This window comes from Amphiprion ocellaris, chromosome 1, assembly GCF_022539595.1.
Source record: "Amphiprion ocellaris isolate individual 3 ecotype Okinawa chromosome 1, ASM2253959v1, whole genome shotgun sequence".
NCBI classification, from domain to species: Eukaryota; Metazoa; Chordata; class Actinopteri; family Pomacentridae; genus Amphiprion; species Amphiprion ocellaris.
In genome coordinates, this window is record NC_072766.1 from 32303594 (window position 1) to 32315799 (window position 12206).

The following is a 12206-nucleotide window of genomic DNA, read 5'->3' on the forward strand; positions in this document are numbered from 1 at the left end:
GAGGCCACAACAAGTAACACACTACTTTGTACCTGGGGATCCACAGAGTTTCATTCACTAGCAGCACAGCAAAGGCCTGCAGCTGAGGCGCTGTGGGGGTCATTGCCAGGCCAGACTCGGGGTTGGGGGACGCTTGCTCATCCTGGTCCAGGTCTGTAGCCAGAGACACACCACTGCAGCTGGTTTGTAGGCTGAGGTCTGCAGTGTCTGAGCAGTCTGACTCTAGAGGGTCCAGAGAGCGGTTTGATGATATGGAGCAGTAGTCCGTTAGTGAATCCTGGTGCTGGATGATCTGAGTACCCGCCGTCTCGCTGTAGATCAATGTCATTTCGCCAGCAGTCAAGTCGTGCTTCTCTTTTTGGTTTATGATGTTGAGATCAGTGGCTGCAACTGTGGTGAGCCCTGCAGGACGCTGCACAGTGAAGACGTCTCGTAGAGGGTTGCTTTCTGTGCAGCTGAAACCATGACATCATCTTAAAAACAGCCACTCTAAACTCATTTAAGTTTCAACTGATTAATGAGCAGCACAACACATCATATATCAGCATGTCAGTCCGTCAGTGTGTGTAATGCAGTAGGTACATGACTATGTTAAGGTACAAGATTGTGCTGAACACAGTGAAATAATTTTTTGGTCAAGAGTAATAGTTTTTTGAGTTGTAACTATCTTTTTGAGGCTCTTCTGACTGCTCTTTCACTAGACACAAACTGTGTGGCTTCTATATTTTTGGATCCATCGCAGAAGGATTTTTACTTTTTTTAGAACAGGAACGAGTTTGTTGCAGGCCTAACAGGAAGAATTTATTGGATTTTTTTTTTTTTTTTTACGTGAAAGCCCCCAGTTAGTTACAGGAACTTAAACGGGTGCTTTGAGGTAGTCTATACTATCAAAATGAAGTTAAAGTTAAAAGAAGCTTACCAAAAGAAAATGCACTGCCTCGTAGCTGCTACAGTGTCAAAATAAAAGCTCCAAGATGTCAAGGAACTAACCAGACCTACTCCTCTCAGTGCCCTTCTCTCACACACAATATTGATGGACAGACCATGTTTGGGTTCACCTTCAAAGTAAGAGTCCATAACTTGTAACACAGCTTAGCCAGAGTCTCTAGAGTCGACATGTCAGCTCAAGGCTCATACATTACATATCATTATAGATATTATGCAATACAGATAATGATAATATCAAGCGTCTATCATAACTGCCCTGCTTGTATGTAGCAACACAGACCCCTGATACCACAAATTCCAAAATCCAGCTCAGCTGCAGCTCTCCACTACTCTATTGACACACTCATCAGAAGGCAGTGGTCTACCAGGCTCACCACTTTTAAATAAATTTAAATAAGGCCCTCAAAACAAATGGCCAGATGAAAAGTAAACTCTGAAAACAGGGGCTTTCAAGAGAGGTGGGAGGCAGATTATCTACTCACTAGCAATAGTGGCCGAACCACTTGCCTTGTTTGCAGCGCTGACGTGGTCATAGCTAAAGAATATAACTTTGCAGGAATATAACCTAAGACAGTTCAAGTTCAAGGACGTGGACAGACAGCAGAAGCTGTAGAAAGTAGAAGAGTTAAAAAAAGAGTTCGTTGTCACAGCAGACTATATTAACAAAAAGCAAAATCTCCAAGTAAGGCTGCCTTGAAAGCTAGTTTTACTGTGGCTAAATCAGCCCGTGAATGTACAGATGGAGAGTTTGTAAAGCTGTGAATGAATAAAGTGTGCAATGTCATGTTTCCACATAAAAAGCAAACATTTTTAAATGTAAGCCCAAACAGAAATACTATTACCACTCATTTACAAGCACTGTTGATGGAAAAGGAAAAGGATTTTACTGCACTGTCCCTTGCTGTGGATGGGAGCTGATAATGCACAGTTGTCAATCTCTTCCATGGAGTCGACTTCAATTTGTACATTATGAAGAAACTTTTGATAACTACGTCAATGCATGGCCTAAACAGGGGAAAATACATATTTGAAGAAGTATCTAAATGTGCAGACAAAATGAAACATCCCTGGGACACACTGACGACAGATGGAGTGTCTGCAATGTGTGCCGTGAAAACAGTGGCTTAGTGGGGAGGAAGTGAGAGAAGATGCAGAGGCTGAATTGAGCAGCAGTGTCAGCCTTTTCAGCCTCATGTTTGCTGAGGTGGTGGGCAAAAAAATTGTACACCATATGGGGACATGAGAAGAGGGCATGAAACGTGCAGAACCAAACTTTTTCGAGCTGTTTGATTTGAAACGCCAGTAAGTTTTGCAAAATAGATTTTGATATTACATTTTGGTATCTGCATGGTCATCATTGACTAGAACTGAGTTGACAGAGATGCTCTCTGGATTGCCACAAAAACATTTGGAGTGTAAAGGAAGGCAGCTATGGTTAAAATCTTTGCAAAATAAGTGCATGGGAACTGTGGTAGATGCCGTTTGTACTGGCACAGGAAATTCATTCCCAGAAGAGGCTAAAGCTGTCATTAAAAAACTGATTGTGTGATGAACAGACTGACTGCAGCCATGTGTCAAGGTCAAGTAGCGGCTGAGCTCTGAGTTGGAGAGCTCAGCCCAGCATGTGGACAAGGCCTGAGACAAAGACAGACTTTCCAAAGTCCTAAATGCTTGTGTAAAAAACAGTTAAAAATGTTGACGTTAAAATGCCCACTTATGACAAAGCTTCTGGCTATTTGTTTCACATTCTGCCTCCCATCAGGACATATTGGACTTACTGATGTGAACAGTTTGCAGCTGTCTCTCTTGATTCTATGTTCACTTGCTGATGGTTACTTGCAGCTTTCTGCTTTGTTGATTTGTTCTTATTGAAGCACTTCTTTTGCTCTTGGAGACTGGGTCGTAGTTGCTGTATCACACCAGTCATTAAAACGAATTTGTTTGGCGACATTAGGAACGGTGGTGCTGGTCCTGATGGTTTGTAGGCTTGTTTGGTGAGCAGGTTGTCAGAGCAAGACAGTAAGCAAACTACAGACAAATTCTTGCTTCGTTATTCGTTATTCATTATATGAAGTTAACTCTAAGTTAGGAGTCCTGGGGGAACAGGTACTGTTGATCTGTCCTGATGTATCTGAAGTTCAGCTACAAACTGAGCTTACAGAGCACTTGAGCCGTTTAGCAAGAGTTTTCTTTTAATCCGTCTCTGGCAGTGATTTGGTGAGTTTATGTTGTCATGCTTATTATCTGTTGCTGTGTGGCCACAAACACTGCAGGCTTAACCAGTCCATTTTCTAAACTGTGAACTGATGTGGTCAGTCCTCAGGTCTGTGTCTCAAAGTTGTGACCTACACAAGATAGAATGTGGTCCCATTAGCTCCAAATCAGCTTTATGAATCAGATTAATATTGATTAAGGTTGTTTGATAAATGTAAGACAAGCAGCTGTCAGCGCATACTGAGGCTGTTGACTTGTCTGTGATCAGAGTCTGCACCTCCAAGTCCAAGCCCATGGTTCTCTGCCAGAAACAGGGGGATGGCTCCCTCTAGGTTGGTGGTGAGTTGTTGTGCCAAGTGAAGGAGCTTAAGGATCTTTGAATTTTGCTCACAAGTGACAGGAAAAAAGAGCGTGAGATGAATGGGCGAACAGGTGCAACATCAGCAATAATGCAGCAGTTGTATAGGAATGTCATGGTGAAGAGGGAGCTGAGCCAGAAGACAAAGTTCTGAAGTTACCAGCTGATCTACGTTCTAACCCTCACTTATGGTCATTAGCTCTGCGTAATAAGCGAAAGAATGAGACTGTGGATAAAAGCAGTCGAAAGAACTTTCCTCTGTAGGGAAACTCATTTCAACTGCCTCGCCCTACTGTGAGGTTAAACCTTAGCGGGGATGGTGCAGGGCTCAGACATATCAAAGTTCATGTAGAAAGAAGCCAGTTGAGGTGGTTTGGACATCTGATTAGGATGCTTCTGGGCATCCTCCTTTAGAGGTTTTCTGGGTATGTCCAACAGTTAGTAGAATCAGTAATAGTATACAGAGAACTTGCTGGAGGGATTACACACTGTATCTCATCTGACTTGGGCACTCAAAAACTTTGTTGGCTCATTTGTGAAAATACAACCTGATATTTTTAAACTCTTTTTAATGTTTCAGATCATTAGCTATTAATGCAACCATTAAAGGTGCTGAGTGTAGCAATTTAGAGTGTAAAAACAATCTCGTCAGAGCTCTCTAATGGTCAAGGTATGTAATGGAGATAATGTTTCAGAACTATGCATCTTTGGTGTTTCTGTACTGACATTTTTATCAACTCATACACAAACACTGTATGTCTGTACCTCAAAATCTGCCAATAAGTTTGGCCTGACAGATGTAGTCTTTCAAGGTGAGACACAATTCATCTCAGATGAATCTAATGATTCCCAAACCTCCAAGATATGACACCTGATGAAGAAATGTCTCCAGGTAGTCAAATGGGATCTCTACAGCCTCATTTGTTTTTGTCCAAGATTTAAATGTTCATGGTCACATGTTCATTTTCACCATTCTTTACCCTTAGTTTCTACACTTGATGATTACATTTACGGCAGCAGTCCTGCACTTTAAAGCTCCACTCACCAGTACTTAGCACAGAGCTCGTAGGAGGCAGCGTGGTAGAGCAGCAGGGTGTTGATGTGGTCATCAAGAGTCCACACTGCTTCCTCCCCCCAAAAACTGAAGCTGGTTGCCATGGATATAATAGAAGATGGCAGGCTATAGGACTCCAGCCTTTGAACTGCCTGAAGACTAAGACAGTCGATAACGAGCACAGCTGGACCATTGGAGAACCATAACTGTTAAACACATGGACGGGGACAAGAGTGATGGAGTAAGGACAGAGTGCTAATTCAAAGTTTTACATGTAAATGGGTTTGGCTGACGAGTCCATGCTGTCAAATGTAAATTTAACCTTCTTAGTGACATGTCAATCATGATTTTATAGTCAATATTAATACATTTCTAACAGAATAGCTACTCACCTGGGAGCCACTGCTGACCAGAGCCATGCTCCTGACTGGGAAGGGTCTCTGTCTGGGATCTGAGTCCTTCAGACCAAAAATCGTCTTGTTTAAGGTGTGTGAACACACGTACGTCTCCCCATCGAGAGGAAGGTCTTCCACCACGCTGTACACTGCCACCAGGCCATCAGACATCCCCGCAAACACTTTGGCCAGGCTCTTTAGCAGGGGAGGAAGAGCCATTTTCTTTACATTTTAATAATCATCATACATTTTCAACTGCAGTAAAGCAAAAGTTTGTTGTTCCACTGTCTTAATGTCTTTTCAGAAGTGATTCACTTTTGCTGAGTGTGACATTGTTGTAATACACAGTAAGAACTGGGGCTGTATTCAGAACACTCTAAGCTAAACAGTTGCTCCTGACTGGCTAAATCAGGAGAAACTACTGACAACGGACACAACTGTTTGCACAAAATCCACAGTCCTTGTTTCATGCAAAACACGCCACAAGCAGTTTGAAATGAAAGTCTTTTTTAGAATTAACTCCATAAACAGTCTGTGATATGTCATAGGACAATTAGTTGTTTCTGTTGCATCACATTTTGCATTTACAACACTAGGTTGAGCGAATGAAGGACTAATTAACAACAAATTATATATTTACTTGCACAAGTAAGAAATAATATTTCTTCCAACATCTACTAGTCTCAGGAGACTCTTGGACCGTTTTCTAATGTCACTTGAAATGATCACAAACTCTACTGGCAAACATTCCTCCAGTCTTAAAGTGCTGCCACAGTGATGAACAACAACGACACCAGTATACTGTAGATTTCTATGTGTATATATACTGAGACATGAGCTGACCTGTTCTCTTGCTGGAACAGGGAACAGGTAGGTGATGATGGCTGGACAGGAAAATTGTTTCTGGGGTTTACTGAGTGGACACATGTCCTTCAGACTGTAGACGAACACCTCCTGTTCCTATCACACAAACACAATTATACAAGCAGTAATTCGGTTTACAGTCTTATTACATTTTCAGAGGATACACATTTTGTATGTGTGGATGGTAAGGTGATGTTTATGCTAACAATAGAATGTAGCATTTGGATGATTTGATACGATTTCCCTTTACCAAAGCCTGTCAGTCAATCATAAACACTAGTTGGATGCACACTGCTGTACTAGTCTGGGCTGTTCTAACATCAGCACTCTCTTCAGTCAGTAACATGAAAGATTTTTCATGAAATCCTCATGTTACAAGATGAGAAATATCAAAGGCGATTAGGTTCTGAAAAACACACACACACTCCTAAAGTCAGCATCCACCTCTTCTATCAATGTTTTCTAGCAGTACAAACAACCGATAAATAGCAAAAACTATCTCAAATGTTTCTCCAGTTATTTCTTTACATTTTGTAATTTTCCTGAGAAGCTGCATTAAAAAAATGATATTCTAGGTTGCAAAGGAAGTGTAAACTGTCATCAGATAGACTATGATTTCTGATGGTGTTGGCTGGGTGGTGTGTACCTCAGTGGCCATCCACAGAGAGTTACCCATCTTCATCTGGCAGCTAATCCTGCTGCCTGGACAGGACATCCTCTCCACCTCCACCTGGCCTTTCTCCACATTCACCACACTGTAGTTTCTAGGAAACACACATTTAAATGCTTAGACAATTTTGTCGGAGTCACTGAATGGGAAATGAAGGTAATTTTCTAAAAAAAAATCTGTAAAACATTTTTGATGTTGAAAAAAGTTTGGAAAACGAATTCGCTGATGAGTTAAATTTAAAGAGTTTAGCAATTTTGGAATGGGTTGAAACATTTTGTTTCAAGTACAACATGGTGCATCGTGTTTGATGGATGTCTAGACAAGCATAAATGAAACAGTACAGTGTAAAATTAGAAACATAATATTAAAATGGTCCTACGTTCTTATTTGTGTGGTATTAACGACTGCTTATACCTATACATACATTATGCAGAAAACACACAGTAGAACTACCAGTATGACTCACAACAAGCAAATGTGTAAATTTCATTTCTTAAATTACCTTTTTATTTGTAATTTTAAGTAGCTCTTTACCTGCTACTACTTACTTCCTACTTCACTATCTTCGCTTACACTTTGTGTGAGTTTTCTTAATTTGCAAATGAGTAAATGGAGCACGCATGCAGGAGTGTAAGGAGTGTAGTAAACTAGCTAATAGTGTGGAAGGACAAAAGCAAGAGAGGAGGAAGAGTGACAGAAAGATCAGTGGGAGAGTCGGGGGAGGAAAGAAAGAGTTAACAGAAAGAAAAGCCTACATGAGTCAGCTGTAATGATTAACACCAACAATATGAAGGCATGAAAGCTGATTTTATTGTACAGAAACTAACTTCTAATCTGCTAAATACAGAAAACAACAGAGCTATTACATCAGGCATCTGGGAGCCATCTCACTAAGGCATGTGTATACAATGTGGTGTATAAATAATTGTGTACTGTAACATTTATACTCTATGACTGCATATATTTGTGAATGTGTGTGAAACTGCTTCTGTGAGGGCAAAAAGGTAAAGTTCACATGTGAAAAAGATGTTTGACAGTGACTAATTCTCCTCCCAGTTAAAGAACTGTAGTGAGAATCTGTGCTGCCTGGACTTTAATGACTTCAATACCAGTTTAAAAATGCCAGACTGTGTACCATGCACGAGGCTTTGACCTGTATGAGTTTTAATCAGTGTCATGCCCATATAATGTAGCCATTAAAAAGGATAAGCGTTTCCCCTTTTTCAGTATCAAACATATTGCGGATAGAAAAAAAAATATTACAACACTTTGATTCCATGGAAATCTTAGGAAATGTGACACCAATAAAACATTTCCTTATCATTATAATTTTTCATAGCTCATTAAGTAATTATGCATTAACTAAACTATGCTAAATCTTATTAAATATGGATTACAGTCATGATCTTGCATTAATGCCAAAGAAAATGAGTTAGTAGGGAGGGGAGCTGAAACAAACCTGTTTTCCTTGTCTCCATCCCAGAACACAGCGCTGTATCCCTGCAGCTGGGACAGGAAGAGCTGTGAGTGGCTGTCGCAGGACAATAAATACCTGAGGCAGGGGAAGCTGGGATCCTGCATCTGCCTGACACACTGCACTGCCACTGGCCTCTGCACACACATAGACAAAAGACACACCATCAGGGGGCGCTATCGGAAATAAACAAAATTAGTTTCAGGGATTAAAGATGTAAAAGCTTCTTTGTGTATTGAAGTTGCATATTTAGATTTTTTTTTTTTTACATGAAAGGGATCTCTTCCCACCTTAAAATGACATACCTGTAACTGTGCACTGTTGCAACATCTAGAATGTGTGGATCTACATATTTGCCTCCCTCTTCACCCATCCCAATCACTGAATTAAGCACCATGCCATTCAGCGTAGGTGATCATTTATCTCCATCTAATCTGATCTTTTGCTTTCTGAATTGCGACTGTTGTCCGTTCTATGTGTAGCCATGATGTCAGTCCATCTATCGTTTCCATTCTCTGTCTACACCCATCCCACCCGAGTGAAAAAACTCAGCCCACAGTTCTGTTGCCGACTACATCAGGCTGTCCTCCAGGATTCCCCTTTACTGCATTCATTTTACCCTGTAAGTTTACAAGCCTTCCAGAGTCTACTGCCTAGAAACATTCCCACATCATGATGCTGCCACCACCATGCTTCACTGTGGGGATGGTGTGTTTGTGATGATGTGCAGTCGATGGTGTCACTCAAACACAGCGTCTGGTCTGATGGCCAAAAAGCTCAACTTTGATCTTTTCAGACCAAAAAGGTGTATTCCAGTTGACTTCAGTGTCTCCCGCATACCATCTGGTGAACTTTAATCAGCTCTATTTTTCAACAGTTTTCAACTTTCTCTTAGCCACTCCCCCATAAAGCTTTACCAAATGACAAACAGTCAACAATTGTTGTATGCACATTTTCTCACATCGCAGCCGCCAAAGAATATCTGCTTCAGATAAGTCCTAGGTGTCCAAAGTGGGTCAAAACTTAGAGCATAGGTTTTGACCCCTTAAAATATGATAAAAGTGGGGTTAAATTTGCTTCCTTCTCACAATTTGTCCCGTGTGCAATTTTTTTTTATGAAAAAATGAAGGTAATTTGATGTTCCTTAAGCAAATGTTACTCACATTGAGATACAACTAACATTTTTAGTGTGTTCACCTTGTTCCTTGAACAGAAACTGTGTCGTGTTATGATACGTGCCATTGTGTTACCAGGATGCTTTGAACCAGTTAGACAGAAAATAAAATCTCCAAGATGTTCAAAGCCTACCAGGCCTACTTCTTATTTTTTCTCACACACATATATTGACACACAAATGATCATCTACAGGTTATGGGTTCACCTTCAGAGTCAGTCTATTTCCTACAAACACAGGCAAACAAGGAAATTTGTAGTTAGACTAGTGTAGACTATTATTGTGCCGGCCAAAGCAAGTGGTATGATCGAGCAGAAGGGTTCACCTTCTCTGGCTTGGTGTCCCAGCATTCAGTCAGCAAGCTGTGAAGGCTGTAGAACTGAACCTCCTCTGGACTCCCCAGCGTTGGCCGTATGCCTTTGGAGAGTTTCTTTGCTATTTGAAGCTGGTGAGATCCCAGTGCTGGCCTCTGCCCAGACAGTAGTTCATACATCACCATACCGTAAGAGAACATGTCCACCTTCAAGCGGTGATGATGAGAGAAAACACAAGCAGCATTAAGGTCAGCATTACATCTGAGGAGTTTATTACAACCTCCAGAGAGGACTGAGTACACTGTTGTTTTATAAAATTATTATTATTATCAGGAACTTCAAAACTTCCAGCTGATACAAAACACTGCAGCCAGAGTTCTGACAGCAACCAGTAACAGAGATCATATTTCTCCCATACTAGCTTCTCTTCACTGGCTCCCTGTAAAATCCAGGATAGAATTTTAAATCCTGCTCCAAACATATAAAACTCTTAATGACCAGCTCCATTTGGCGCTATATTAAAAAAAAAAAAAAAAAAAAAAACTGAACTGAGTTGTATTGAATTAAAATACGGCCTTAGATTTTAATGAGTGTGCGGTGGTAGTTTTTACAATATTTGGCAGTAGATGAAATGCATAGTGAGACAAAGATAAAACATTGTCCCCGTGGTGACTTTGCACACAGCAGTGTGTCTCTACAGCAGAAACTTTTAGTGTGTACCAGGAAGGAAGGAAGAACTCTTTAACAAAGTAGTTAGCTACCTTGCTAAACTGCTGCAGCTGTACACTTAGTGTGCTGAGGCACTACGAACTCCAGATCACCTGTGTCCTAGCTGCAAACATTCTTAATGCTATGTCCACCACCAAATGCACATGACAAACAATTAAAAGAATACTACTTAACCTCCACTGACATTTTCCATCTCGCTCACTAGCTCCACCCACGGGTGCATAAAGTTGCTGCATCCTAGCGCTGTTCCAGATAGGTCTGGTATTCTTGGAATTATAACTCATAGGTCTGTCAACCACTATGCACACATTCCAGAAATATTAATATTCTACTAATTATTCAGAAAACTGCATCAACATCATCACTGAATACTTGTAAAATGGCACACTTATATGTGTGAAAAAAGAGATGGATCATACTTTCTCATCATACACAATGCCTGGTCGGATCTCAGGAGCCTGGTAACCTGGTGTGCCCTCAACTCCAAGGGCCCCCTCATGAAAAGATTGTCGAGAAATGCCGTAGTCAGACAGTTTAATGTTGACTGGATCGTGCACCTGGGAAAAGACATATGAATGAGTAAACTAACTGAATAAACAAACTGAATTAGATGATAGATATAGCTCACCTGTTTCTTTGTGAAAAAATTATCATCCAATTTTTATTCTGTTTCCTATTCATACTATTTTGAATGAAATGCATAGAAACAATATTTTACTGTCCTTGACAGCGTTTAAGATGCAACGTGTGATTTCAAAAATATATTGGAATATTTTCAGTGAAGCAAAACCAACAATTTTCTCATGGATTTCTCATAGTAATTCCCATACACACCTCCAGAGACCACACCAGAATGTTGTCAGATTTGAGGTCACAGAAGATGATGCTCTTTTTGTGAAGGTATGCCAGTCCTGCTGCAATCTGATAGGCTACTTTGAAGGTTAGCATGTGACCAAGGGGCATGTACATGGAGCCTAGAGAAACAAAACAGAATTTCAAGTTCCACTAACAGAAACAGGCTTTCAACAGTCATTAACTTGAAGTGGGAAATCACATGATGAAATCTCTCGACTTGCTTTTCCTTTTGTGCTTCTCCTCCAGCACAGTGTTGAGGCTACCCAGAGGGGCTAACTGCAGGGCCAAGCACAGTGGATGAATGCTGATGCCCACCAGGGAGACAATGCAGGGATGCTGCAGAGAGTGCAACATGCTGGCCTCCTGGCGAAATTCAGAGAATCTCCGACAGGCATTTGCAGACCGCAGATGTTTCATCATAGTGTCTAAAGGAATGAAGACAAGTACAAAAGGGAGCAGGAAAGTTTAAAAAAAAAAAAAAGGAATACTAGTTCTAGAAGCATTTTCCCTGTTCTGTATTTCCACTGGCATTTTTTCTTTGAATTACATCCTTTATGCTACTCAACACAAAAACACGGTACTGTGGTAGAGAGCTAAGGCAGCAGCTACTCTACATTTAAATAGGTGTCACTATGCTGAATCTACCCCTTACAAAGGAAAAATGTCTCAAGCAGATTTACGGCAAAGACATTAGCATTCATATGCTATCTTAAGTTTGCCAATGCTGGCCAGTAGTGGAAAACATCCAGCAACATTCTGCCAATAATGAGAAATTTGCCAGTGCTGGTACACGTTTCAGGGCTGCACAGTGGCGTAGTGGTTAGCACTTTCGCCTTGCAGCGAGAAGATCCCTGGTTCACGTCCCGGCTTTCCCGGGATCTTTCTGCATGGAGTTTGCATGTTCTCCCTGTGCATGCGTGGGTTTTCTCCAGGTACTCCGGCTTCCTCCCACAGTCCAAAAATATGCTGAGGTTAATTGATTATTCTAAATTGTCTGTAGGTGTGAATGTGAGAGTGCTTGTTTGTCTTTGTATGTAGCCCTGCGACAGACTGGCGACCTGTCTAGGGTGTCCCCTGCCTTCACCTGAGTCAGCTGGGATAGGCTCCAGCCCCCCCACGACCCTAGTGAGGATTAAGTGGTGTATAGATAATGGATG

General features: G+C 41.1%; 1 protein-coding gene across 5 annotated transcripts in view; it reads right to left on the reverse strand.

The window, feature by feature from the left end:
* lrrk1 (leucine-rich repeat kinase 1) overlaps positions 1–12206 on the reverse strand; it is a 66282-nt gene that overhangs the window by 1226 nt on the left and 52850 nt on the right. For all 5 annotated transcript variants that reach the window (XM_055010042.1, XM_035944503.2, XM_035944502.2 and 2 more), the window contains 10 exons: positions 11271–11474; positions 11029–11168; positions 10614–10751; positions 9477–9671; positions 7963–8114; positions 6480–6597; positions 5813–5929; positions 4967–5164; positions 4566–4780; positions 33–455 (listed from right to left, as the gene is read on the reverse strand). In XM_055010042.1, the coding sequence (XP_054866017.1) occupies positions 33–455; positions 4566–4780; positions 4967–5164; positions 5813–5929; positions 6480–6597; positions 7963–8114; positions 9477–9671; positions 10614–10751; positions 11029–11168; positions 11271–11474 (1900 nt within the window). The remainder of the gene's footprint in view (positions 1–32; positions 456–4565; positions 4781–4966; positions 5165–5812; positions 5930–6479; positions 6598–7962; positions 8115–9476; positions 9672–10613; positions 10752–11028; positions 11169–11270; positions 11475–12206) is intronic.